At 34.4% G+C, this 26,981-nt stretch overlaps 1 protein-coding gene across 4 annotated transcripts in view; it reads right to left on the bottom strand.

Moving 5' to 3' along the window:
- Positions 1–26,981, bottom strand: part of LOC145215659 (sushi, von Willebrand factor type A, EGF and pentraxin domain-containing protein 1-like) — a 96,461-nt gene that overhangs the window by 24,421 nt on the left and 45,059 nt on the right. The window contains exons 1-34 of one of the 4 annotated variants that reach the window (XM_080084393.1): positions 23,846–24,170; positions 23,054–23,109; positions 22,896–22,949; positions 22,251–22,362; positions 21,456–21,526; positions 21,147–21,203; positions 20,903–21,016; positions 20,638–20,820; positions 20,145–20,327; positions 19,135–19,317; positions 18,359–18,535; positions 17,963–18,157; positions 17,654–17,827; positions 17,385–17,564; positions 16,488–16,676; positions 15,872–16,054; positions 15,164–15,346; positions 14,320–14,508; positions 13,710–13,892; positions 12,456–12,638; positions 11,214–11,405; positions 10,656–10,838; positions 10,111–10,293; positions 9,163–9,354; positions 7,658–7,840; positions 6,902–7,084; positions 6,357–6,539; positions 6,036–6,218; positions 5,093–5,281; positions 4,533–4,715; positions 3,716–3,898; positions 2,662–2,844; positions 1,573–1,755; positions 753–935 (exon numbers count right to left, since the gene is read on the bottom strand). In XM_080084393.1, the coding sequence (XP_079940519.1) occupies positions 753–935; positions 1,573–1,755; positions 2,662–2,844; positions 3,716–3,898; positions 4,533–4,715; positions 5,093–5,281; positions 6,036–6,218; positions 6,357–6,539; positions 6,902–7,084; positions 7,658–7,840; positions 9,163–9,354; positions 10,111–10,293; positions 10,656–10,838; positions 11,214–11,405; positions 12,456–12,638; positions 13,710–13,892; positions 14,320–14,508; positions 15,164–15,346; positions 15,872–16,054; positions 16,488–16,676; positions 17,385–17,564; positions 17,654–17,827; positions 17,963–18,157; positions 18,359–18,535; positions 19,135–19,317; positions 20,145–20,327; positions 20,638–20,820; positions 20,903–21,016; positions 21,147–21,203; positions 21,456–21,526; positions 22,251–22,362; positions 22,896–22,949; positions 23,054–23,109; positions 23,846–24,042 (5,632 nt within the window). In that variant the 5' untranslated portion in view covers positions 24,043–24,170. Of the gene's footprint in view, positions 1–752; positions 936–1,572; positions 1,756–2,661; positions 2,845–3,715; positions 3,899–4,532; positions 4,716–5,092; positions 5,282–6,035; positions 6,219–6,356; positions 6,540–6,901; positions 7,085–7,657; positions 7,841–9,162; positions 9,355–10,110; positions 10,294–10,655; positions 10,839–11,213; positions 11,406–12,455; positions 12,639–13,709; positions 13,893–14,319; positions 14,509–15,163; positions 15,347–15,871; positions 16,055–16,487; positions 16,677–17,384; positions 17,565–17,653; positions 17,828–17,962; positions 18,158–18,358; positions 18,536–19,134; positions 19,318–20,144; positions 20,328–20,637; positions 20,821–20,902; positions 21,017–21,146; positions 21,204–21,455; positions 21,527–22,250; positions 22,363–22,895; positions 22,950–23,053; positions 23,110–23,845; positions 24,171–26,981 lie in introns of those variants that run through there. The other 3 variants (XM_080084394.1, XM_080084395.1, XM_080084392.1) reach the window with 3 other exon arrangements.

Raw genomic sequence — 26,981 nt, forward strand, 5'->3', positions numbered from 1 at the left:
TGACATTTGGAAATCAAGTACAGCACAGCAGCAAAGATAGTTTAGCGTCAAACAGATATTGAAAGCAATACGTAAAAAACTGATTGGAGATGCAACTAACAAAGTAAACAACATTCTTCTAAATTTGGAAGACTTGTTTGCTTTGAAGAAATGCAGAAGCCTGATTACATAAATAATACAAAATCCACAGTAGAATAGAAAAACAAATCCAGAAAGTGCCTTTCATAATATTGATTCAATTTATTTATTTTAACAATTTCTTGGGAAAAGTCTATCAGGAGTGAGTGATTAAGTGTTTTTAAATGACAAGCAAAGTGAGTGTCAGTAATATATGAATAAAGAAATAAAGTAAGGATAAACAAAACCATGATTAGCTAAAACATATTGTTAAATTGCTACATTCTACACTAGAAGCACCAGTTTCGCTTGGTAAAAAAATACTGGGAGCCACAAACTTGTTTTGAAATTCAAAATAAAATGCGACGTTTTTTATCTCATGCAATCGACATTTTGTTAACTAGTTTTTTATTGCATTTTGGACACACTGGTAAACCAGTCTCGTCAGCAGTGAAATTAATAAATCTCCCCATGTAGCTATAAAAGTTGGTCAAACTGGGGTGCATCAGAGTGATCAAAGAACCGCATATGAAAATTGTTTAAATAAATTAATTAAACTAGTGATCAAAGAGTCATGGGTCGGTGATTCTTATTCAAAACCAATCTTGTTTCTTTAATGTTTTCAAAATGTTTACCTATCAAAATGCAGGTTGGACCGGAACTCCATCTTCCATCTGCTCCACATGTAATTGTAGGAGGTCCCTCAAGTGTATGTGTAGTACTATCAGTGCAACTGTATGTGATTGTATCTGTTGGTGTGTAAGGTGGTGTTCCTGGGGTGAAAGTTCCATCAGCAATAGTTGGAGGATCATCACATTCTGTGAAAACATCGGATTTCAAATTAAACAAACAACAAAGGCGAATTTGAAAAAAGGTAAATTTGTAAGAAATATTTTCTTAATGAGACTGGCTGTAAAACTAATAGGTTTAATCGGCATTTGAAAAAAAGTTTAGCATATAACAGATATTCAAATCAATAGGTTGAGATCACATAGAAGATGCAACACTAACAAAGTAAATAACATTCTTCTCTTTTTGGAAGTGTTTGTTTAGTTTGAAGAATTGCAGAAGCCTGATTATGTTACTAATCCAAAATCAAGAGAAAAAATGAAAAAATGAATCTAGAAAGTGCCTTTCACTATATTGTTTCAATATATGTCTTTAAAGAATTTTCCAGGTGGAAAGTCTATCAGGAATAATTTATTGGGTGTTTCTTTTCAAAATAAAAACAAAAACAAGTGTTTCTTGAGATTGTAATTATCAGTGCTGTAAGATTAAAGTAGAGGTAAATGATGACAAATACAATCATTATTAAGTGAAAAATATTATTAAATTGCCACTTCTAAAATCAATCTGGTTTCTTTTATTCATGTCCAAGTCAGTGAAACAACAAACATGCGCTATTGGCTACTAAACCATTCTGAAAAAACAAGAAAATATTTCTAAAATTTATACCTATCAAAACACAGGCTGGACCAGAACTCCATCTTCCATCTGCTTCACAAGTAATTGTAGGAGGTCCCTCAAGTGTATGTGTAGTACCATCAGTGCAACTGTATGTGATTGTATCTGTTGGTGTGTAGGGTGGTGTTCCTGGGGTGAAAGTTCCATCAGCAACAGTTGGAGGATCATCACATTCTGAAAAAAATAAATTTAAATTTAAACAAATGCAATCTAGAAAGGTAGCATTCTAATATACTTTTATTTTAATATATTTTGTATCTTATTTACCAATTTACTATACACATCATTTAATCTACACACATGATTGTTTTTGCAAATAACAAACAAATGGGTGCCCATTTGCATGGTTGTGCAGATTTAGGGTAAAATGTGTTACGGTTATTTTTAGATTCTTAGGGACAAATTATTAGAAATCATTAAACTAACTTTAAAAAAGTTTTGTTCGTATCCTTTTTGTATCGTTATTGTCATATAATTACAAAAGCGGTAAAAATGAACAAAAAAATACTTTGAATTTAATCTTGCTTTGACCCAGATATTGTCATCTAAGGTCAGTTTTTAAAAATTTTCCTTAACAGCATTACAGACGCTATTAATTAAAAAGCAATTTGATACATAAGTAATTGTTTTTAACTTAACTTTCAAGTGTTTTTTCAAATAAAAAGAAAATATTTCTTAGCAAATTATAAAAAACAAAATCATGATTGGGTGAAACATATTGTTAAATTGCTACATTCTACACTAGAAGCACCAGTTTCGCTTGGTAAAAAAAATACTGGGAGCCACAAACTTTTTTGAAATTCAAAATAAAATGCAACGTTTTTTGTCTCATGCAATCGACATTTTGTTAACTAGTTTTTTATTGCATATTGGACACACTGGTAAACCAGTCTCGTCAGCAGTGAAATTAAACAAATCTCCCCATGTAGCTTGAAAGGTGAAAAGTTGGTGAAACTGGGGTGAACAGAGTGATCAAAGAACCGCATATAAAAAATGAATTAAACTAGTGATTAACTAGTCACAGGTTGGTGACTCCTGTTCTAAACCAATCTTGTTATTTTATGTTTCTAAAATTTATACCTATCAAAACACAGGCTGGTCCAGAACTCCATCTTCCATCTGCTTCGCAAGTAATCGTAGGAGGACCCTCAAGTACATGTGTAGTACCATCAGTGCAACTGTATGTGATTGTATCTGTTGGTGTGTAGGGTGGTGTTCCTGGGGTGAAAGTTCCATCAGCAATATTTGGAGGGTCATCACATTCTGAGAAAGAATCAGATTTGAAATTAAACAAACAGTAAACATGAATTCAGGAAAAGGTAAATTTTCGAAAACTTTTGTCATAAATATTTTGTAAATGAGACGGAGAGCTCTGTAAAACTATTATGTTCAGTTAATGTTTGAAAACTCGGTACAACACAACAACAAAGATAGTTTAGCATCAAACAGATAGTAAAAATAATAGGTTGAGATCTCATAGGAGATGGAACACTAACAAAGTAAACAACATTCTTTCTACTTTCAGAAGTCTTGTTTGGTTTAAAGAATTGCAGAGGCCTGATTACATCATTAATGTAAAATCTAAAGAAAACTGAAAACTGAATCTAGAAAGTGCCTTTTACAATATTAGTTCAATTTATCTTGCCGCTCCAACATCAACATTCCACACATCCATTCATCACCCTCCGTCCCTTTCCCTTTTAATTATTAAGTAAACAGTAATGGGTCAAGTGACTCGGTGGCCAATGTTTGGCTCTCACTGACCCAGTAGCGCAGTTACTATGTTTGTTTTGTTTATGCAATTGTTCAAATTTCAAAGCGTGACAAATAAGACATTGAATTATCTCTTCAAACAAATTTCCAGGTGAAAAGTCTGTCAGGAATAATTTATTGGGTGTTTTATTTCAAAATAAAAACAAAAACAAGGGTTTCTTGTGATTGCAATTACCAGTGATGTAAGATTAAAGTAGAGGTAAATGAAGACAAACACAATTATTATTGAGTGAAAAATGTTATTACATCTAAAACCAATCTAGTTTCTTTTATTTATGCCCAATTCAATGAAACAACCAACATCGCGCTATTGTCTGCCAAACCATTCTGAAAATAGAACAAATATTTTTAAAATTTTCACCTATCAAAACACAGGTTGGTCCTGAACCCCATCTTCCATCTGCTTCACATGTAATTGTAGGAGGTCCCTCAAGTGAATGTGTAGCAGGATCAGTGCAACTATATGTGATTGTATCTGTTGGTGTGTAAGGTGGTGTTCCTGGGGTGAAAGTTCCATCAGTAATAGTTGGAGGGTCATCACATTCTGAAAAAGAATCAGATTTTAAGTTAAACAACAACAAAAATTAACTGGGAAAAAGAAATTTCAGAATTTCTAAATATTTTCCTCACTGAGAGCTCTGCAAGCGTATTGGGTTTAGCTGACATTTATAAATTTAGTACAGCACAACAGCAAAAAGTATTTTAGCATCAAAAGATAATAAAAGCAATAGCTTAGGATTATATAGAAGATGCAAACTAACAATGTAAAGAACATTCATCTACTTTTGGCAGTTTGTGTTTGGATGGAAGAATTGCAGAAGCCTGATTGGGTCAATAATACAAAAATCCGGAGGAAAATAGAAAGATGACCCAGATAGTGCCCATCATAATATTGATTGTTAAAAGTCCATCAAAAAATAATTATTATGTGCTGTATTTCAAAATAAAATTAAAAAAAATGTTCTTGGAATTGCAATTATCAATAATCTAAGATTGAAATAGAGGTAAATGAAGTTAAATACAAATATTTATCATTGAGTAAAAATGTTATTACATTGCTACATCCAAATCAATCTAGTTTCTTTTATCCATTCCCAAGTCAGTGACACAACCAACATGCATGCTATTGGCTGCCAAACCATTCTGAAAAAACAAGAAAATATTTCTAAAATTTTCACCTATCAAAATGCAGGTTGGACCGGAACTCCATCTTCCATCTGCTTCACATGTAATTGGATTGGGTCCTTCAAGTTTATGTGTAGTACCATCAGTGCAACTGTATGTGATTGTATCTGTTGGTGTGTAAGGCGGTGTTCCTGGGGTGAAAGTTCCATCAGCAAGAGTTGGAGGATCATCACATTCTAAAAAAGATCAATGTTTCAAAACGAACAAACAAAAGCAAATTACCAAAAAGCTAATTAAAAAAAGCTGCCCTACAAACATTTTGCTAATAGGGATGATATTACTACAAAATGTGAATCAGTTCGTATTAGCAGATCAAGTAAAGCACAAGAGCAAAAAACAGTAGTTTGGGAAAAGAAAGATGTACAAAGTAGTAGGTTAGTGGTGCCCATTTTTTTCAAATTTGACAAGAGATACAGTACTTACAAGTTTACACACATTTTATCCACCATTGGAACTTTAGATTTGGGTTAAATCACAGCAGAAATATAAAGTAGGAACAGAACAAAAATATGGGTGCTATTAGCTGTAAAAAAATTATTTCTAAAATGTATACCTATCAAAACACAGGCTGGACCAGCAGTCCATCTTCCATCTGCTCCACATATAATTGTAGGAGGTCCCTCAAGTGAATGTGTAGTACTATCAGTGCAAGTGTATGTAATTGTATCTGTTGGTGTGTAGGGTGGTGCTGGGGTGAAAGTTCCATCAGCAATAGCTGGAGGTTCATCACATTCTACAGATCCTAACAACACAAAACTGTAAAATAATTTTCAAAGCTGATTTAATACATTTCATCAAATCCAATGTGTTGCAAAGAACTTCAATACAGTGCTTCCCCTATAATCAATACACTACCAACATTCATTTATTCAATTGTTTTATGAATAATATTATTGGGAGAAAAATCTACTCAAAATTAACTGTGAAGCCTGTTACATACTTCCATTTGTAATTTATTGTGAAAGCAATTGTATACCGTACATATCTAAAAGTAATCGTTAATCATCGAAGAATTGTTTCTCTGGTAAAGACAAGCAAAGGTTTATTAAATGAATTCAATGATATGTTTTTGGCCTAACAAGTCAATTTTAAAAATTGGGTCTAAACTAGACTGATTAAATGAGAAAGCATTGGGTTAGAAAATAGCTTAGTTATAATCAAACAACAAGCATTATTTAGCAAAAAAAAACTATGCAAATATTCAGATCAGGAAATTTAAATTCAAGGACAATAAAAACATTTCGCTTTCACAGTAATAATTCTGTGACTTTGTAATGTCTATGAACAATTATTCAAACTCACCTTTGGCATTAAATAATTTGAAATGTGAATCAGTGTATAATATAGGGAATGTTTTGAAAACATTAAACTTCCAACCACAATACAAGTCACTCTGCTATGTTTTATTTACATCTAAGACAAGCCAGAATTAAAATTGGATTCCATTGTTGGCAAACCCTTCCAGAATACACATTGAAAGTTTTTACCATACATACCTATTGCAACACACACTGGACCAGAAGTCCATCTTCCATCTGCTTCACATGTAATTGTAGGAGGTCCCTCAAGTGTATGTGTAGCAGGATCAGTGCAACTGTATGTGATTGTATCTGTTGGTGTGTAGGGAGGTGTCCCTGGGGTGAAAGTTCCATCAGCAATAGTTGGAGGATCACCACACTCTATAGTTTTAATAAAATAAATACAAACAAAACATAAATAAAGGATAAATATTTTGTATAACTCCGCAAAGTAAAGCAAACATACTCCAGTTAATTAAGAACAGGTCCTATTTGATTAAACTTTATTCATGTCCGTACCTATTAAAACACAAGTTGGACTAGCACTCCATCTTCCATCTGCTTCACATGTAATTGTGGGAGGTCCCTCAAGTGTATGTGTAGCAGGATCAGTGCAAGTGTATGTGATTGTATCTGTTGGTGTGTAGGGTGGTGTTCCTGGGGTGAAAGTTCCATCAGCAATAGTTGGAGCGTCATCACATTCTAAAAAAACGAATGTTTCGAACCAATCAAAAGACAACGGCAAACTACCAAAGAGCTAATTAAAAAAAAACATGTCTTTGCTGAAAGAGCTGATATTACTACAAAACATACTTAAGTTCATATAAGAAGATTAAGTAAAGCACAACAGCAAAAAAGTAGTTTAGCATAAGAAAGCTGTGCAAAACAAAAGGTTAGTGGTGGCCTTTTTTGACAAGAGATAGAGTGCCAACAAGTTAACACACATTTTGTCCACTATTGGAATTTCAGGTTTGGTTGGAATCACAGCAGAAATGTAAATTAGGAACAGAACAAAAATATGGGTGCTATTGGCTGTAAACAAAAATCTTTCTAAAACTTTTTACCTAACAAAACACAGGCTGGTCCAGCAGTCCATCTTCCATCTGCTCCACATGTAATTGTAGGAGGTCCCTCAAGTTCATGTGTAGTACCGTCAGTGCAACTGTATGTGATTGTATCTGTTGGTGTGTAGGGTGGTGTTCCTGGGGTGAAAGTTCCATCAGCAATAGCTGGAGGGTCATCACACTCTAAGAAAGAATCAGATTTCAAATTATACACCAACAAACATGAATTGGGAAAAAGGGAAATTTTGAAAAAACACCTGTTGAAAAATATTCTTTTAATGAGACTGAGACCTTTGCAACACTATTGGGTTCAGTTGACAATTCAAAATTCGGTACAGCACAACAACAACGATAGTTTAGCATAAAACAGATGATAAAAGTAATAGGTCAAGATCTGAAAGGAGATGCAACACTAACAATGTAAATAACATTCTTTCTACTTGAGGAAATCTTTTTTTGTTTGGAAGAATTTTAGAGGCCTGATTATGTCAATAATACAAAAATCCAGAGTAAAAAAGAAAGATGAATCCAAAAAGTGCCTTTCATAATATCACTTTAATTTATTTATTTAAACAATTTTTCTGGTGATAAGTCTTTAGGAATAATTCGTTGAGTTTTTTTCAAATGGAAATCATAAGCAAATGTTTCTCAGCAAATTAGTTGTTGGCAATGTATGGAGAAAGAAGTATAAAGTGAGGATAAATAAAATTATGATTAAACCAATCTTGTTTCTTCCATATTTACAATTTTTTTTACCTATCAAAACACAGGCTGGACCAGAACTCCATCTTCCATCTGCTCCACATGTAATTGTAGGAGGTCCCTCAAGTGTATGTGTAGTACCATCAGTGCAACTGTATGTGATTGTATTTGTTGGTATGTAGGGTGGTGTTCCTGGGGTGAAAGTTCCATCAGCAACAGTTGGAGGGTCATCACATTCTAAACAAGACCAATGTTTCAAAACAAACAAACAAAAGCAAATAACCAAAGAGCTAATTTGTTTTTCAAAAAAAACATGCCTTAGAAACATTTCGCTAATAGGTATGACATTACTACAAAATGTAAATAGGTTCATATTAGCAGATTAAGTAAAGTACAACAGCAAAAAACAGTAGTTTAGCACAAGAAAGCTGTGCAAAACAAAAGGTTAGTGGTGGCCTTTTTTGACAAGAGATAGAGTGCCAACAAGTTAACACACATTTTATCCACTATTGGAACTTTAGGTTTGGTTGGAATCACAGCAGAAATGTAAATTAAGAATGGAACAAAAATATGGTTGCTATCGGTTGTAAACAAAAATCTTTCTAAAAGGAACTTAAATACAGTGCTTCCCTATAATCCATACATTACCAACATTCATTTATTCAACTGTCTTATCAATAATATTATTGGAAGACAACTCTACAAAAAATTAACTGTGGAGACAATTTCATACTTCAATTTTTAATTCATTGGGAAACAATCCTATATCTTAGATATCTAAAACTCTTGTTAAAAGCAAAGAATTGTTCTTCTGGTAAAGCCAAGTATAATGTTTAATAAAAGAATTCAATAATATGTTTTTTGCTTAACATGTCGTTTCAAAATTTGGTCCTAACTGGACTGACAAAATGAGAAAGCACCGTATTATAAAACATGTCATAATCAAACAACAAGCATTACTTGGCAAAAATCAACTGAAATTTTAAACCTCAGTGGGAGGACAATAAAAATATTCACTTTCAAAGTAATAATTCTGTGTCTTTGTAATGTCCATAAACAATTTAGCAAACTCCATTACCAAAGAGTGAATTGCAATCTTTTAATCATAAATTTCATGTTGTTGCACAGAAAATTATTCAATGAGTTATCATCAGTGAGTTATGACAATCTATGTAATTGAATATTTAGATAAACTAAGGGAAAAAACAGTGTAAAAATGCAGTTACTATTAACAATAATTGTTGGTGACTTGAGATATCAACTAATGCATGAAACACAAGGAAAGCATATACATTAAGACAAAAATGGGTTTGATAAACACAACATGTTCTCTGCTTTGAAGCAAGTTTTAACTTTGGCATTAAACAAACTGCAGTTAAAAAAACAACATAAATAACTGAACAATAGAGGGAATTTTTTGAAAACAGTAAACTTCCAATTGCAATACAAGTCGCTCTGCTATGTTTTGTTTATGTCTAAGGCAAGCCAGAATTAAACTTGGATTCCATTGTTGGCAAACTCTTCCAGAAAACAGATTAAAGAGTTTTTACCATACATACCTATTGCAACACACACTGGACCAGCAGTCCATCTTCCATCTGCTTCACATGTAATTGTAGGAGGTCCCTCAAGTACATGTGTAGTAGGATCAGTGCAAGTGTATGTGATTGTATCTGTTGGTGTGTAGGGTGGTGTTCCTGGTGTGAAAGTTCCATCAGCAATAGTTGGGGGATCAGCACATTCTACAGATCCTAACAATACAAAACAAGCTGTAAAATATATTACAAAGCTTATTTAAAACCTGTCAGCAAATCCAATGTTTTGCAAGAAACTTCAATACAGTGCTTCCCATATAATCCATACATTACCAACATTCATTTATTCAATTGTCTTATGAATAATATTATTGGGAGACAAATCTACTCAAAATTGACTGTGAAGCCTGTTACATACTTCAATTTTTAATTTATTGTGAAAGCAATTGTATACCGTACATATCTAAAAGTAATCGTTAATCATCGAAGAATTGTTTCTCTGGTAAAGACAAGCAAAGGTTTATTAAAAAAATTCAATGATATGCTTTTTGCCTAACAAGTCGATTTTAAAATTTGGGTCTAAACTAGACTGATTGAATGAGAAAGCATTGGATTAGAAAATAGCTTAGTTATAATCAAACAACAAGGATTATTTAGCAAAAAAAACTATGCAAATATTCAGATCAGGAAATTGAAATTCAAGGACAATAAAAACATTACACTTTCACAGGAATATTTCTGTGACTTTGTAATGTCGATGAACAATTTTGCAAACCAAAATTTGGCATTAAATAATCTGAAATATGAATAACTGTAAAACAGAAGGAATATTTTGAAAACATTAAACTTCCAACCACAATACAAGTCACTCTGCTATGTTTTATTTATGTCAAGACAAGCCAGAATAAAACTTGGATGCTATTGTTGGCAAACTCTTCCAGAATACACATTGAAAGTTTTTACCATACATACCTATTGCAACACACACTGGACCAGCAGTCCATCTTCCATCTGCTTCACATGTAATTGTAGGAGGTCCCTCAAGTGTGTGTGTAGTAGGATTAGTGCAACTGTATGTGATTGTATCTGTTGGTGTGTAAGGTGGTGTTCCTGGGGTGAAAGTTCCATCAGTAATAGTTGGAGGGTCATCACATTCTGAAAAAAACGAATGTTTCGAACCAATCAAAAGACAACGGCAAACTACCAAAGAGCTAATTTAAAAAAAACATTTCTTTGCTGAAAGAGATGATATTACCACAAACCATGCTTAAGTTCATATAAGAAGATTAAGTAAAGCACAACAGCAAAAGAGTAGTTTAGCATAAGAAAGCTGTGCAAAACAAAAGGTTAGTGGTGGCCTTTTTTGACAAGAGATACAGTGCCAATAAGTTAACCCACATTTTGTCTACTATTGGAATTTTAGGTTTGGTTGGAATCACAGCAGAAATGTAAATTAAGAATGGAACAAAAAATGGTTGCTATCGGTTGTAAACAAAAATATTTCCAAAAATTTTTACCTATCAAAACACAGGCTGGTCCAGAACTCCATCTTCCATCTGCTCCACATGTAATTGTAGGAGGTCCCTCAAGTGAATGTGTAGTACTATCAGTGCAACTGTATGTGATTGTATCTGTTGGTGTGTAGGGTGGTGTTCCTGGGGTGAAAGTTCCATCAGCAATAGCTGGAGGATCACCACATTCTAAAATACACCAATGTTTCAATTTTTTTTAATATGCGCAAATTACCAAAGAGCTATGTAAAAAAACATTTCATAGAAACATTTTGCTAATAGGCCTAATATTACTAAAAGAATTGATCAAGTTCATTCATTTTAGCAAATTAAGTAAAGCACAACAGCAAAAAAGTAGTTTAGCACAAGAAAGATGTGCAAAGTTATAGGTTAGCGGTGCCCATTTTTTAACAAACAAGCGATACAGTACCAACAAGTTAACCCACATCTTATGTAGTATTGAAACTTCAGGTTTGGTTCAAATCAGTGCAGAAATGTAAATTAAGAACAGAACAACAAATATGTGTGCTATTGTTTGTAATAAAATATTTCTAAAATTTTTACCTATCAAAACACATGCTGGACCAGAAGTCCATCTTCCATCTGCTCCACATGTAATTGTAGGAGGTCCCTCAAGTGTATGTGTAGCAGGATCAGTGCAACTGTATGTGATTGTATCTGTTGGTGTGTAAGGTGGTGTTCCTGGGGTGAAAGTTCCATCAGCAATAGTTGGAGGATCGTAGCACTCTACAGATCCTAACATTACAAAATAAGGTGTAAAAAATATTTTAGAACTTTATAGACATGTCAGCAATTCCAAAATTTTGCAAGAATCATAAATACAATGCTTATCATATTATTTGTACCAAGTTCAGCAAAACATTTGTTGTCTAAACGTCCTATGAATGGTTTTATGAGGTGACACAATTAACAAGTAATGAAATGGGAAAGTCTGTACACATTTTAATTTTTAATTTATTACCAAAACATGTTTTTTTTACTATTTTAGGATAGCTTGATAATTAACAAAGGTATCATTTAACATTTAAAGAATTGTTTTTCTGCTTAAATCAAGCTGAAGGGTTAATGTTTGAATTGAATCATATAGTTTTTCTAGCTTATTAAATCAATTTTTTAAGTTTGGTCCTAACTGGACTGGATAACAAAGGAAGCTCTGTATTAGAAATCAGTTATATGTTAATGAAACAACAAGCAATTTTGCAAATCAGAAAACTGATATTTAACATTTTTGTAGTAGAAGAAAAAAAAAATTACAGGAACAAATCTGTGCTTTTGTAAAGTGCACAAACAGTTAAGCACATTTCAGTGCAGGAGATTCAAGTATATTGCAATATCTTCATCATGAATTCCATGTTATTACAGACCAAGTTCCACACAATAAACTATCATAACTGCTTAATGATGTTCTGTGTTATTGCATATTTAGCTGAACTCCTGAAAACAACATGGTAAAATGGAGTCACAATTGTTTGTGACACAATAAATTAACTGAAAGACAAAACACTAGAGGAATACATGGATTGAAGATAACAACTGGTTTGGTAATTACAAAACTGTACTGTAACGAAAGTTTTAACATTGGAATGTAGAAATTTTTAGGTAAAACATTGAAACGTGGACAGCTGAAAAATAAAGCAAACATTTTAAAACAATAAACTTCAAACTACAATACAAGTCAAGCTGGTGGGTTTTATTCAAAGGATAGTTCATCCAACACAGAACAAGCATGATATTTGTTTTTTATAACATCCCAGAATACAGATTACAAGTTTTTACCATACACACCTATTGCAACACACACTGGACCAGCAGTCCATCTTCCATCTGCTCCACATGTAATTGTAGGAGGTCCCTCAAGTGTATGTGTAGCAGTATCAGTGCAACTGTATGTGATTGTATCTGTTGGTGTGTAAGGTGGTGTTCCTGGGATAAAAGTTCCATCAGCAATAGTTGGAGGATCACCACATTCTAAAATACACCAATGTTTTAAATTTTTTTTAAATATTGGCAAATTACCAAAGAGCTATGTAAAAAAAACATTTCATAGAAACATTTTGCTAACAGGCCTGATATTACTAAAAGAATTGATCAAGTTCATTCATTTTAGCAAATTAAGTAAAGCACAACAGCAAACAAATTAACAAACAATAAAACGTGAAAGTCTGTACACAATTTAATCATTAATTTATTACCAAAACATCTTGTTTCTTGCAATTTTAGGATAGCTTGATAATTAACAAAGGTATCACTTAACAGCAAAACAATTGTTTTCCTGTTAAAGTCAAGCTAAAGGGGCAATATGTAAATTCAATCATATGTTTTTTCCAGCCTATTATATCAATTTTTCAGTTTGGTCCTAAATGGACCGATTAACAGAGAAAGCTTTGTATTAGAAAACAGTTATATGATAATCAAACAACGAGCACTAATGCGCATTAGAAAACTGAAATTTAACATTTTGCGGTAGGACAATAAACACTTCTCAACTTCACAGTATAAAATCTGTGCTTTTGTAAAGTCCACAAACTTTTTAGCAAATTCCAGTGCAGGAAATTCAAGTATATTGCAATCTCTTAATCATGAATTCTAAGTTGTTATGGACCAGATTCCACACAATAAACTATCATAACTGCATAATGATGTTCTCTGTAACTGCATATTTAGCTGAACTCTAGAAAACATCATGTTAAAATGGAGTCACTATCAACTACAATTGTTTGTGACCCAATAAATAAAGCCAAAAGACAAAACACTAGAGGAAAACATACGGGTTGAAGATAAAACTGGTTTGATAGTTGCAAAAAAAAACTTTACTGCAATGATAGTTTTAACATTGGAATGTAGAAATGTTTTGTTAAAACATTGAAACATGGAAAGCATAAAAATAAAGGAAACATTTTAAAACATTAAACTTCTGACCACATTTCAAGTCATTCTGATGGGTTTTATTGAAGGGATAGTTCAGCCAACACAGAACAAGCATGCTATTTGTTTTCGTAACATCCCAGGAAATATATTAAATGTTTTTTTAATGCATACCTATTGCAACACAAGCTGGACCAGCAGTCCATCTTCCATCTGCTTCACAAGTAATTGTAGGAGGTCCCTCAAGTGTATGTGTAGCAGGATCAGTGCAACTGTATGTGATTGTATCTGTTGGTGCGTAGGGTGGTGTTCCTGGGGTGAAAGTTCCATCAGCAATAGTTGGAGGGTCATCACATTCTGAGAAAAAATTGGATTACAAACCAAACAGCAATTATGCAAAATAAAGTTAAAAAAACACACATAAAAATATTTTCTCAATAGGATTAGAAGTTTTGTAAAACTATAAGGTTCAGTTGACATTAGCAGATTAATTACATCATAACAGCATAAATTAGTTTAGCACAGAACTGATAATTGAAGCATTTGGTTAAGGTACAGCTTTTTAATTAAAATCATATGTTTCTTGGAAGTGCAATTATTAGCATACACGGGAAAGTAAATCAAGATAAATACAATCATATTGAGTGAAAATGTTATTACATTACTTCATCTCAAATCAATTTTGTTTCTTTTATTCATGTCCAAGCGAGTAAAACAACAAACAAGCATGCTACTGACTGTCAAACCATTCTGAAAATAAAAAAAACCTTAATGAAATCTGTACCTATCAAAACACAGGCTGGACCAGCAGTCCATCTTCCATCTGCTTCACAAGTAATTGTAGGAGGTCCCTCAAGTGTGTGTGTAGTACCATCAGTGCAACTGTATGTAATTGTATCTGTTGGTGAGTAGGGAGGTGCCGGGGTGAAAGTTCCATCAGCAATAGTTGGGGGATCAGCACATGCCACTGATGCTAACAAAAAACAACAGCAGTGAAATATATTTCAAAACACTTTCTTTAAGATTTGTTAACAAAAAAACCTTTTGCTGTTACAGCTATAACAACTGATATAAACTAAAGAACACCTCAATATTAATTATCCCCACTTGGTTGACCCAGTATTTGCTCATCTTTTATGCTGCAACAATGAAATGTAAAACAAACTGCATGAATTATACTGTTTGCTACATGTTTTAATCTTTGTCGGCACAATCGGCAAACAAATGATCTTAAATCTTTCAGTTTGGAGATAACTTTAAAATCAACAGGCAACATTTAGTTTAGAGAATTGCTTTATTGTAAAAGTAATAGCAGTCTAAAGCATTATTACATCAATTCAATTTCATCACTTTTTCGCTTATAGAGTTGGATTTTAAGAAACTGGACCAGATAATTGAGAAAGCATTGTACTTGCAAATAGTCACATCATAACAAAAAACATTACATTACTCAAAAATAAAATAAACATACATGCTGATTGGTAACCCAAATTAAATTTTCTGTTTACATTTCAAATCACTCTGGTATGTTACATTCACATCCAAATCTAGGCAACAATAAATAAACATGCACGCTATTGGCTGCCAAACCATTCTGAAATGAGAAGAAGTATTTCTAAAGTTTTTACCTATTGCAACACATGCGGGACCAGAAGTCCATCTTCCATCTGCTTCACATGTAATTGTAGGAGGTCCCTCAAGTGAATGTGTAGCAGGATCAGTGCAACTGTATGTGATTGTATCTGTTGGTGTGTAGGGTGGTGTTCCTGGGATGAAAGATCCATCGGCAATAGTTGGAGGATCACCACATTCTAAGATTTTTAAACAAAATCTGTAACATCTTTCAAATCAAATCAATTTCAATGTTTCAAATCAATTTTCTGAGAATGTCTATCAGCAACATAACTTTTTCTAACTGTGACAATAAATAAGATGTAAACTGAAACATTGGAATAGAAAATTTAGTAGTTACATATTAAAGATGTGGGAGAGCTTTTGTAAACAAAAAAAGAAAAATTTTTGTTTGTTGCTTCCTTCCTTTTATTCAAAAAATGCTCAATTCTAAAATGCTCGCAGATTTTTTTTCATACAAGCATATAATAAAAAATAATAATAATTAATTAGACCAAAAATTTGTTTCTGCACATCTATATTTGAATTGTGCCATGACCACAGCATGTCACTCAAAGTGGTTATCAGTGTTGTAAGAAATCATATATTCACATGTAAATGTGAGGGTACATGAGTTTCTAGTTACCCTTGTTTGTTTTATTTACATCCAGATCGAGCCTACAATAACCATGAGTGCTATCGGTTCTGTAGTATAGATTTCATACCTATTAAAACACAGGTTGGACCAGAACTCCAACACCCATCAACTTGGCATGTAATAGTGTCAGGTCCCTCAAGTCTATGAGTAGCAGTATTAGCGCAACTATATGTGACTGTTTCAGTTGGTGTGTAGGGAGGAGTTGCTCCAGTGGAAGTTGCATCAGGAATGATTGGAGGAGCACCACATTCTGAGATTTTAAACAAACAAAATTTTAAACGACACAAACAAACAAAACTGTTAAGTATGTTTCAATGCAAGGTAATAATAATTCATCTCAGTTATAACAGTTTTTCTGTCAAAACAAACCAATAATTAATTTAAATAGGCAGCTTCGTCACAGAAATCTTTACCACTCAGCAAAAAAATTGATTTGTTTTTATTTGTAATCATATGCAAATATTATTTTACAGTAAGAATCTTGCTACCTAATGAAGTTGGTGTTAAAAAACTAAACTATAAAAATTGTAGGTAATCGAAATCATTTTAATCCCCTCATTTACAATGTGCTGCACATTTAATCTTAGTCAATTATTAGCTAACAAAAAATAAAGGTTAATAGTTATGTTCTTGCCAAACAAACCAAATACAAATTAGATGAAATGTTTTTATTATGTGCTTACCTATTGCAACACATGCGGGGCCAGCACTCCATCTTCCATCTGCTCCACATGTAATTGTAGGAGGTCCCTCAAGTGTATGTGTAGCAGTATCAGTGCAACTGTATGTGATTGTATCTGTTGGCGAGTAGGGAGGTGCCGGGGTGAAAGTTCCATCAGCAATAGATGGAGGTTCATCACATTCTACAGATCCTAAAAAATAAAAATAAACAATAATATCTGTTTCAAAGTTTTGAAATCTCAGTTAATCTAATCACTTTTTTCATACAAACAACCACTAACTGGAGTATGCATTAATCCAAATACTATATGAGGAGTACATGTTATGAACAAAAGTGCTCATTCAAACTTGGAAATTGAAGTGAAGGTTTAACTGTGCTAATTTATGATAATAAATTTATTTAATTGGATTTTTTGTAGTTTAGATTAGATAAAGTTGCTTCTTAAAACCTCACCAATACTAACACAGCACAGAATCTGTCATCAAGATACCAGACTCATAGTAAAGGACATTCGTCCACATGTGTTTTACAAAAGATTGACAATAGGTAAACACTATACCACATGGTACACATGCCTTTCACACAGTTACGACACTGTCTTTAACATGATAGTTTTATCTTTTTTTCAGTATGTGCTTCCTCTCTTGTTTGGATAAAAAAATAATAAACTAAGAGATAAAATTATATCTAGGAACACTATACACGGACTTGAAAAGTAATTTAATACGATGTATTCTATATACACCAGTACCTTGGCAGTAATGTTTATGATTAAATTTATATCTTTCTTTTAATTTATAATCACAGATATAATTATAATTTGAAAGTAATTAATAATTGTTATGGGGTTGTTGGTTGCGGAACTAACTAATGGAATAGATGTACTTTATAAGCTTACCTATTGCAACACAAGCTGGACCAGCAGTCCATCTTCCATCTGCTTCACATGTAATTGTAGGAGGTCCCTCAAGTGAATGTGTAGCAGGATCAGTGCAACTGTATGTGATTGTATCTGTTGGTGTGTAGGGAGGTGCTGGGGTGAAAGTTGCATCAGCAACAGTTGGAGGGTCACTGCAGCCTGGGCAAATAGAAGCAAATCATCCAATATCTTTGACTATTTGTTGCCAAACAATAAGTCAATAACCACATTGCAAAGGATATGCATACCATTTAAAATGCAAACTGGACCAGCAGTCCATGTTCGATCATCTTGACATGTAATTGGATTGGGCCCATTTGGGGTATGTGTACCACTGCAAGTGTATATGACTGTATCCATTGGCAAGTAGGGAGGTGATGGGGTGAAACTTCCATCAGCTATAGTTGGGGGATCAGCACACTCTACAAAAAAAGTGTAAGATTCAAACCACACAAAATCATTATTTTGCTTTGTGCAAAATGTTTATAGAGCAGCACATTCATCATCATTAAACAGTGTTTTAGTACATTTTACTAATGGTTAACTGTCAATATTACCTTGCCTTACGCATGTTTGAGTATTCACAGGATCCCAAACATTTGTGTCAAGACAAGTAATGATCATCTCTCCCACCAAGTCAAACCCTTGATTGCAGTCATATACGACTGTGGTGTCCGGCACATTTAGTGTTTCCCCTAATGGTCGATTGATCACACGCCTTCCATCTGTTATACTCACAGGATCGGGGCAAGCTAAAAAACAAAAAAATATCTTCAAGTTTGTTTAACATTGTCTAAAAACAAAAAACATAAACAAAAATCTAACCACATTTAAGTTAAAAATTGTATTTGCCTTTTTAAAAAGGTCTATACAGCACGTAAAATCATAAAAACAAAAAAGATAAATGTTAACGATGGCTTCATGTTCATGCTGTAATTTTTTCCAGAACATACTTTCCCTTTGACAAGCAGGTGTTGCTGACCATCCTTTGTTGAGTTGGCAGGTTGAGACAGCTGAGCCGTGCATCATATAATCATTTTCACATGAGTAAGTCACAGAATCACCAGGTTGAAATGTACCAGTGGACGGATCCACATTTCCATTCAATATCGATGGTGGGTCAGGACAGACTAGATTCAAGCATAACATTTATAAATCTGTGTTTGAACAGCTTTGTCTTTTACTCATTTGTTTACAATTCATAACGTAAGTATCTGAACACAATACTAACTAATACCGTGCTATAATATTTTACTGAAATAGGAGGGAACATTTAAATCATTATTAAAGCTTCCCAACACTGTAATGCTAATATATCAAATAAGCAGAATCTTGAGAATGTGATTTTTATGTGGGATAAGGTTGCAAAATTATGGCATTTTACTGAACCATGTCAACGTTTGTTATTTATTGGCTTGAAGCTTTTATATTGATACCACTGAGCCAGTTCCCTCTCTAAATTATGCCCAATTGTGGAATTCAGCAGAATTGTTTGAGGCCTGCCTTTGTTATCTGTTACTCCTGATACAGCAGAGTGCCGTTAAGTGGCTATAGTAGCCAATACAGCTTAAGTTTTGCAATCAGATTCATTGATGAGACCTTATGGGTCAAAATTGTGAACACTGTCTGCAGCTTACTTATCATTTTAATGCTAATATTCAACAAACTATTTTTAAATAGGCAGATGTTACAGCAACCTTTACTTGTTAAATTTTAGATGCAGACTTACCCAAGAGGTTGCAACTCTGTGAATTGGGTGGATTCCATGATTTGTCATCCTGACAAGTGATATCCATTGAGCCAGTGAGCTCATAACCAAACAAACATGTGTAAGTGACAACAACACCAGGAATATATCTCGTGTTAAGCGGAGAGAAACTTCCTCCTGATATTGTGTTTGGAGTGGGGCATTCTATAAAATAAGTATGTAGGGCAATGCTCACAACACATTTCAAAACTTTGATAAAGTGTTACCAACAATATGAAGAACAAAACAATAACTAGGGCTTTAAACCATTGTGGTAATGCACACTAGCAGGCCAGGAGAGATTTATAAGTGTGTCATGAGTATTTATTTTCCAACTTTTATAGGCAATAAACTTAAGAACTCTGTCGGGGCCTTTTTGTCACCAAAAACAGTCCTACAATCACATAAAAATCATACTGCAAATCAACAGGCTGTCAAGCATTGCCATGTGTTGCCAAACATTTAATTTGATGTTCTAAACCAGGGAAGTGAACCCTTTATCAATCATATCACTGGCAGATAATGGAAAGCACTTTACAATAAGTTGTACAAACACACATCAGACACAAGTAAAATTTCCAAGAGAATCTAGTCACATTGTAGGGCAGACAAAAAATTAGCACTGGTTACAATGACCCGCTTATGTGCAGCATATGAGGCAGGCAATGGCGCACGTAATTCCACTTTTTGAAAGGGTATCCACTGAGCCTGTGTAGCTCAGTTGGTAGAGCGCGAGACCCGGAAAGACTCCTTTCATGGGTCCGAATCCCACTGCAAGCTAGATTTTTATAGCCTGTGCCTTGCCATATGGGAATGCTTAGAGGACCGACTGATTCGGTATAATGCCTTCATGAGACCTGGTGTACTATGACTTGCTAGCATTGCATTAAAGGAGTTTAAAAGGCCATACTATATGTAGTTATTTATTAGGCAACATTTGACCCAAAGACCAGTGATTGCACACCCCTGTACTAAACAGTAATACCACCCACCTTTTAAGATACACATTGGTGGCGTCGATTCACTCCAAGTTCCACTTGTCAAGCATTCATTGAGAATGTTTCCCGATATATCATAAGCATCATCGCATGAATATGTAACAGTAGCTCCAGGGTAGTAAGTAAACTGAACTGGTGAATAACTGCCACCATTTAGTTCTGGCGGAGTCCCACATGCTGCAAACAAAACAATCACAAAGTTGGAATTAATTACTTCACAATGGTTAAGGCCAAGTGGAGCACAAAACATCTAATTACAATACAAAAACACATGCATAAGGTACAAAAACAGCTTGGTGGTTATTATGTAATGCAACAACTCACAACAACTAACAGTTACGGCCAATTTAATTTAGATAAAAAACAAAAACTGAACAAAAGAAAGAATTTTAGTGAGCTACATGGCATAATTATATTAGGAACAAAAAAATGCCATAAAACTCCGCTAAATAAAATAAAATAAATTCATTAGCTGCAGGATACTCACTGTTAAGACGACAGGAAGGTGCAACTGATCTTGTCCAACTTCCATCATTCAAACAATCAATTGTGGGATCACCTTGAAGTGTGTAAGAATCAGGACATTTGTAAGTGACACTCACAGGAGCTTGGTATGTAGCAAGAATAGGTTCAAAACTTCCAAGAGAAATTGGGGGAGGTGGTCCACATTCTAAAAGATGCACACACATTTTTTGTTAAATATATCTAAATACCTTTATGACCAATTACAAGCCCTAAAACATAAAACACACCTTTGTAGCACAGATCACCAAATGTTCCAGCAGGGCAATCGCATGTGTAACCATTTATTTCATCGCTACAACTTCCTCCATTAAGACAAGGATTGGACAAACATTCATCAATTTCTTTTAAAATAATAAAATTTAGCTGCACATCTAATCAATATGATGTAGTTGAAAATGAACAGCACAGAAACAAGATGTCCACATGTTGCACATTGCTTGTAATATTAATTTGCCTTAAATATTTACATACCATCACATCTTGGTGGCTTTGTAAACCCTGGTGGACATTCTGTTCGAATCCGAATCACTGCAAGGAACAAAATTCAGATATTAACAACAGTTTGTAATATGTTAATATCATTAACATTACCTAAAACAAAAATTAAGAACAACTAATAAGTAGTAGTTTTAGCATTTTTCAGATAAATGAGTAAGTTAGTTGTGAAGTAAGTAAGATTCATAATTGGCACACCAAAAAGGTTTTTAGGGTTCACTGAGAGCTGCCCACTAATACTTTTCAAAGTCCGGCAGTAAATGCCTGCATTAAACAAACACTAACCCTTGTATGATGAACGGAAACAGAAATTGGTGTTTTGGTTCCAGCAGCAACCCCATCGAATACAATTGGAACTAAAAAACAAAACTAAGCTTTAAACAAAAGCAAGCGAATTCAAAGTACCAGCAACAGGTGGAACAGAGCAAAAAGTATTTTTGCAAAACAATTAGAGTTCCTTCTCAAGAAATTCTCTTCGAGAAATCTTGAAAAAATTGAGTCTCGATTCTCAAGAAATGAATAAAAATTTCTCGAGAAAAAATATGTCTCGTTTCATAAACAAATAGTAAATGCGACACCTCTTGTTACGTGTATTTTCGTTCAATTCGCCTCTAGAGCGAACTGAGCACATCACTTTTTTCTTTTGCTCCCGAAACAGTGATTTTTAACGTGTGTCACTACTAAACTTTCACCTTCCCAGGCAGTAGTCATGCTTGGTTGCATTAGATCTATAACAGTTGCTTCGTTTTTTGCTTGTTTGCTAGTGAATCACTACTAGAAGCAAAAAAGTGTACAATCGGAATTTTGTTTGTTTTTGTTAGAAAATCGGCCTAAATAAAAATTTCGAGACTTTCGAGGTTCTCAAGAAATGAATTTTTTATTTCTCAATTCTTGAGAAATGAAAAAGTCGAGAAATAGAGAAACTCTAAAATCAATACTCCTATTAAACCGTTGAAAAAGCCAACCATTATTTTACTCATAGTGACTTAAACAATTGGCAATAAAATGTCTACATTTCATTCCAGTGAAATGGTCATATTGTTTATACTAAAGCTAACTGAATAACAACAGTAGTGTTACATTGTAGGACGAGGATATGATGGTCCACATTGTACTTGTAATGTAGTCTCATTGCAGCCTGCTCGCTGAAATTTACTGCCTGGATAATTTTGCTCACCACCAAATATTCGACCTACAAGACAAAAATATGTCACCACCATGAAGGAAAATGTGCAGAATTAAGTTTGATAGTTTTATTATCCTTAATGAAGTGAAACAAAGCAGCAGAACTGTGTTAAAACGTCAACCAAGCTAACAGTTACTGTGCATGGTATAGACCAGTGATTCTCAAACTGTGTGCCATGCAATATTTCCTATTTTAAAGTGAAAACATTTAAAGGGGAATCTATGGTGTTTTAGAACTTTATGACAGATTACTTGGGTGCATGACAATTTGTCAAAGCTATTTTGTGCTATTGGCAATAAAAAGTATTCTTACCCACCACAGTAAAACTGCTAATTAACATTCTTCAAACAACTTTTGTTATGTTTACCTGTGAAAAGTGACGGGGAACAAAATTTTAGTTTTTTATTGCGCTGCATGCCTAAAAAGTCTAAGAACCACTGGTTCAGCAGTTACAAAAGTTAACGTTTTTTCAAAAATGATTTTGTCACTATGCGTGTGTGCATAAACAGTTGAGTTAAAACAAAAAATATTGCACTTACCTCCAGGGTCTAAAGGATCACTGGTTGGCTGGAAACTGAGAGAAGGTATGTTCGCTGGATACAAAGTACAAGTAAACATGTAAACGTAATAAGTTTGCATTAAAGCACTACTTTGACTTATATAGTTATTACACATAAAATAGAACAACCCAAGTCACCTCGTTTGTAACATCTGTTTTGCAAACGACGTTGTGATCCATCATAACAGCAATTTCTGCAAAAACAACATGTTGAAATCCAGGTATAAGACCAAAGTGTACTTGACACTTTTTCCAGTATAGCTATTTATTGACATACACTGGTGCACATCTGATCTTACAATAACATTCAGGAGTTAAAAAGTCTGCAATTTATTTAGTTTGTTTATTTTTTTAATCCTGGCAAAAGCAAAGCCTACCGTACAATCGTAACTTTCTGCTGAGAAAATCATTTTGACTTTTCCGCCCAAAATTCATAAACAACAAATGCAATTGTCAATAAACATCTTACACATTTTAATTAAAAAATATTATTTTCGCTGGCACGTTTCAACCGATGCTTCTTTTGCGATATAAAAACTTTTCAAGGGACAAACAATGGTTCCCATAATCGCTTTATAAAACGTTTTTGCATCAAATGTGTCAACAAAACAATGCCGACAGATTCTTGCCAGGGGAATCCCCGTTATGACCGCCGGCATGAGTTCGCTTCACGACTGGTAAGTATTTTCGTCTGTGTACCGGCCTAGGGCTCTTGCTTGCGTTTGGCTCATGGCCCAGGCTATTCGTCGGAACTAAGCGTACCCTTTCGTATGCAAACTTAAAAGCGCTTAATATAAGGTTTAATGTTTGCTTTTCCGGTTGAAACTCCATTTAAAGCCTAGTCTTTGTTATGGAATTAAAGACTATGTAATATAATTGTGGTCTAAACTTATCCTATAGGCTATTGGATAAGTGAGCAGTGAAACTTACTTCAGAATGCATTCGATTCGGTTGACAACTCCATCGCAAGATTCGCGCGACAAAATCGAAATATCACAAGTTGCTTGCGATTGTTGGGCAACAATGGTTTGTAAACACAGTAAAACGCAGACCAGCAGAGTATCCAGCCACCGTCGTAAGTTAAATTGTTGTGGTGGAAAAATTTTGATGTGGCCTTTCGACTTCATGTTTTGCCGCAACCACAAACACACGCGACCCGGCTTACGGCAATGCGGTGCTGCCCGCTCTGTCACAGTTTTAACGTGATCGACAGAATGAAATTATTGACGCCAAACCTGCAAAGATAAGATCAGTATTAACCGCCAATTCGTACCGCGCCCAGAAGTCGTGAAATGTGCGATAATTTTGGGCTTAAAGTAACCAATTGGCTTCAATTTCTAGTAATAGACTGTACGCAGTCTGGATTCTACCTGTTAGTATTGAGTTGCGCACAGTTATTTAGCACGGAACCAAACAGCACTTGCAAATATTAGTGTTTGCTGTTCCGGACAATACAACCGTGTGACGCTAATGTATACAAAGCGTTTCACAGTTGATGGATCGTCACACAACAGGCATAGTAATCAACTTCTAAAACATGACTTTCGACGCCCAAAGTGCCGATGTTTACGTATGATTTCTGGCGTAACTATCTGCAACAATATCTTCGCCTGTTTCTATTCATTTTTGATTCTAGATTTTAATGATTTTCGGTGACTTCTATGTCTGCCTTAACAGCTTCTTTGTCTTCAACTTATGGGCTTCAGCTACACGTCTATTCCTTACTGCGCTGTTTAGTTTTTATCACGACGTTTTGACGTTCCTGATTATGTGCGAATCTCGACCAGTATTTTTAATGTCTGTATAAGGGTCAAGCGCTTTAGACGAAAGTCGTTTTCTTTCTGTTCTATTTTTACCCTTCCGTGTTGCAGAGGGACACATGCGTCAATAACGGTCTATCTCTCAATGTGAGGTGAAAAAATATTGGTTGGTCAGACCTGGCAAAATTTTGCTCGAGGCAAACCGACAAGCCTGTGCCGGCCACGAGAAAGGTTTTAGAAGAAATGTGAATTCTCGATTGCGTCAGGGGACCGCGTTCAACGGTGTCTGACTTTTTCAACACCTTTCGCGTGCACGCCTTAGGAGAAACAATATAATCGCCGTTTAACGCTGGGGCATCAGAACACATTTAAATTTTTATTCCTGTAAAAGTGATCGAAATATTTATTCTAAACAGTTTAGGTTATATCTAAATTTTACCTTTTTATTATCAAAAAAACGAAATTGGGTGAAACTCTAAATAGGTTTCAGTTTCAGATATAAAAGGTTTTGAATGACCAGAGTTGAAACCGTTTGATTAATAACAAAAATAAACAATGTTTTACATTTCTTTTGCTCGAATTATGCGTTTGTTGTCACGATAATTTTTTTATGTTCATAAATTGATAGAAATCGCACAGGTTTGCTATAATACAACACTGTTCTTGCCTTCTGGGCATTTAAATGTAAACTTGGTTGAACAACGTACAAGTCCCACTTAGCTTGTTACATCGACTTAACTGTGTCTGGGTCGATGACGCATCATTATGTTCCGCTGTTACATAAGACTTCCGAACATCGTCGTTATCTGCAGCACGTACGATCTCGATTTGCACGGTTTATAAACCATCTTCAAATCAATACATATACCAGGGGCTCCATAATACAGCATTGACCTTGCCAACCGGCCACACTGAACACATTCATTAAACTTTTTGCACTAATCCGGTAAATGTATAGTTACATTTTCATATCGGGGAATCCCCATGCACAACCATGTGGACTTTGCTTCATTGGTCCAACACAACATATGTAAAACGTCTGTGTGTTTTGTTTGTGAACGAGCGAAAAAGTAAACATGTTTGCGTCCCATGAATGCGCAACTTAAATCACCTGTTACGTGATATTTGACAATATCGGAGCAGCTGTGGCGCGTTTGACCTTGTTACCTACATTGCGTTACTCAACATTGTTATAGCTAAAGTATTTTGTCGACATAAGGTATTGTTTTAAGCCATTACCTTAATTTGTTGGCCAACAACCTTTTTCAAAGCCTACCTATAAACTTCCACAATCCTAATACCCCCCTATGTAGTGTTATATAAATGCCACCACATAAAAACATTGACACTGTTTGAGCAAACACGCGAAAACAATTTGCTTTAACAACGTTCTGAAGAACATGACTAACAACTTAAACAAAATTAGTTGAAACTTCTGAGAAAGAACTAATTATTCAATCTCAAATTGCACAATCACTTTATTGGCTGTGAGGTTATTTCATCAAACCTAAACCTTTAGGCAACTACTGTTAGTTTCTCAAGCACAAATACACCTTACATTGGATCAAACACCATGTTTACTGTTTTGCAACAAGAAATTGCGGTGCTATCTTTATCTTTGATGCAAATGTTAGGCAGGGTGTGTCGGGTAATGGGATAATTCTGGGCGAAATATCGTTTTTGCGTTTATGTCGCATCTCATTTTCGACCCGTCTAATACACTTGTGGGTTTATGGATGTAAATATGCGGGTGTAGAGGTCATGATATTAATGTGCACAAAGTTTATGTTTAACGTTAGCATGTTGTTTGCAATAATGTTGCACAGCATGTAGGGGAAGTGTTTAACCTCTTTTTAACTGGATGCAAGTGTTGGTATTTCCGTTCTCATGCAAGTCATAAGATATTTTGAGTCATTTTGTTATTCTAGAATGTTCTGCACAAACAGGTGTTTGTTCATCATTACGCATACTTCCTCTTGTTTATACTGTCGTTTCCGTTTCAAGTTTAAAGTAGAACGCAGCCGATCGTACTTGAGAAGAAGCATAGCAGCTCGGTTAGAGAGCGCTATGACTTTATGAATTGCACCTTTGCCATAAAATGAATTCTATAACTTAAAGGAAAAAAGGTTTCACGCAATAGCCAATATTTTGCTCTACTATAAATAGCTTGTTTTCGACTTTGTCGCCGGTGAATTCTGGCTCTTTTCTGGGTCTATTTTTGGTCTATTCTGGGTCTATTCTTAGACTATTTTTGAGTCTTCTAGTTTTATCCCATGTGGATGTGTAGCTGATTTGAACGTTCGCCT

Source organism: Phallusia mammillata, chromosome 2, assembly GCF_965637545.1.
Source record: "Phallusia mammillata chromosome 2, kaPhaMamm4.hap1.1, whole genome shotgun sequence".
Taxonomy (NCBI): Eukaryota; Metazoa; Chordata; class Ascidiacea; order Phlebobranchia; family Ascidiidae; genus Phallusia; species Phallusia mammillata.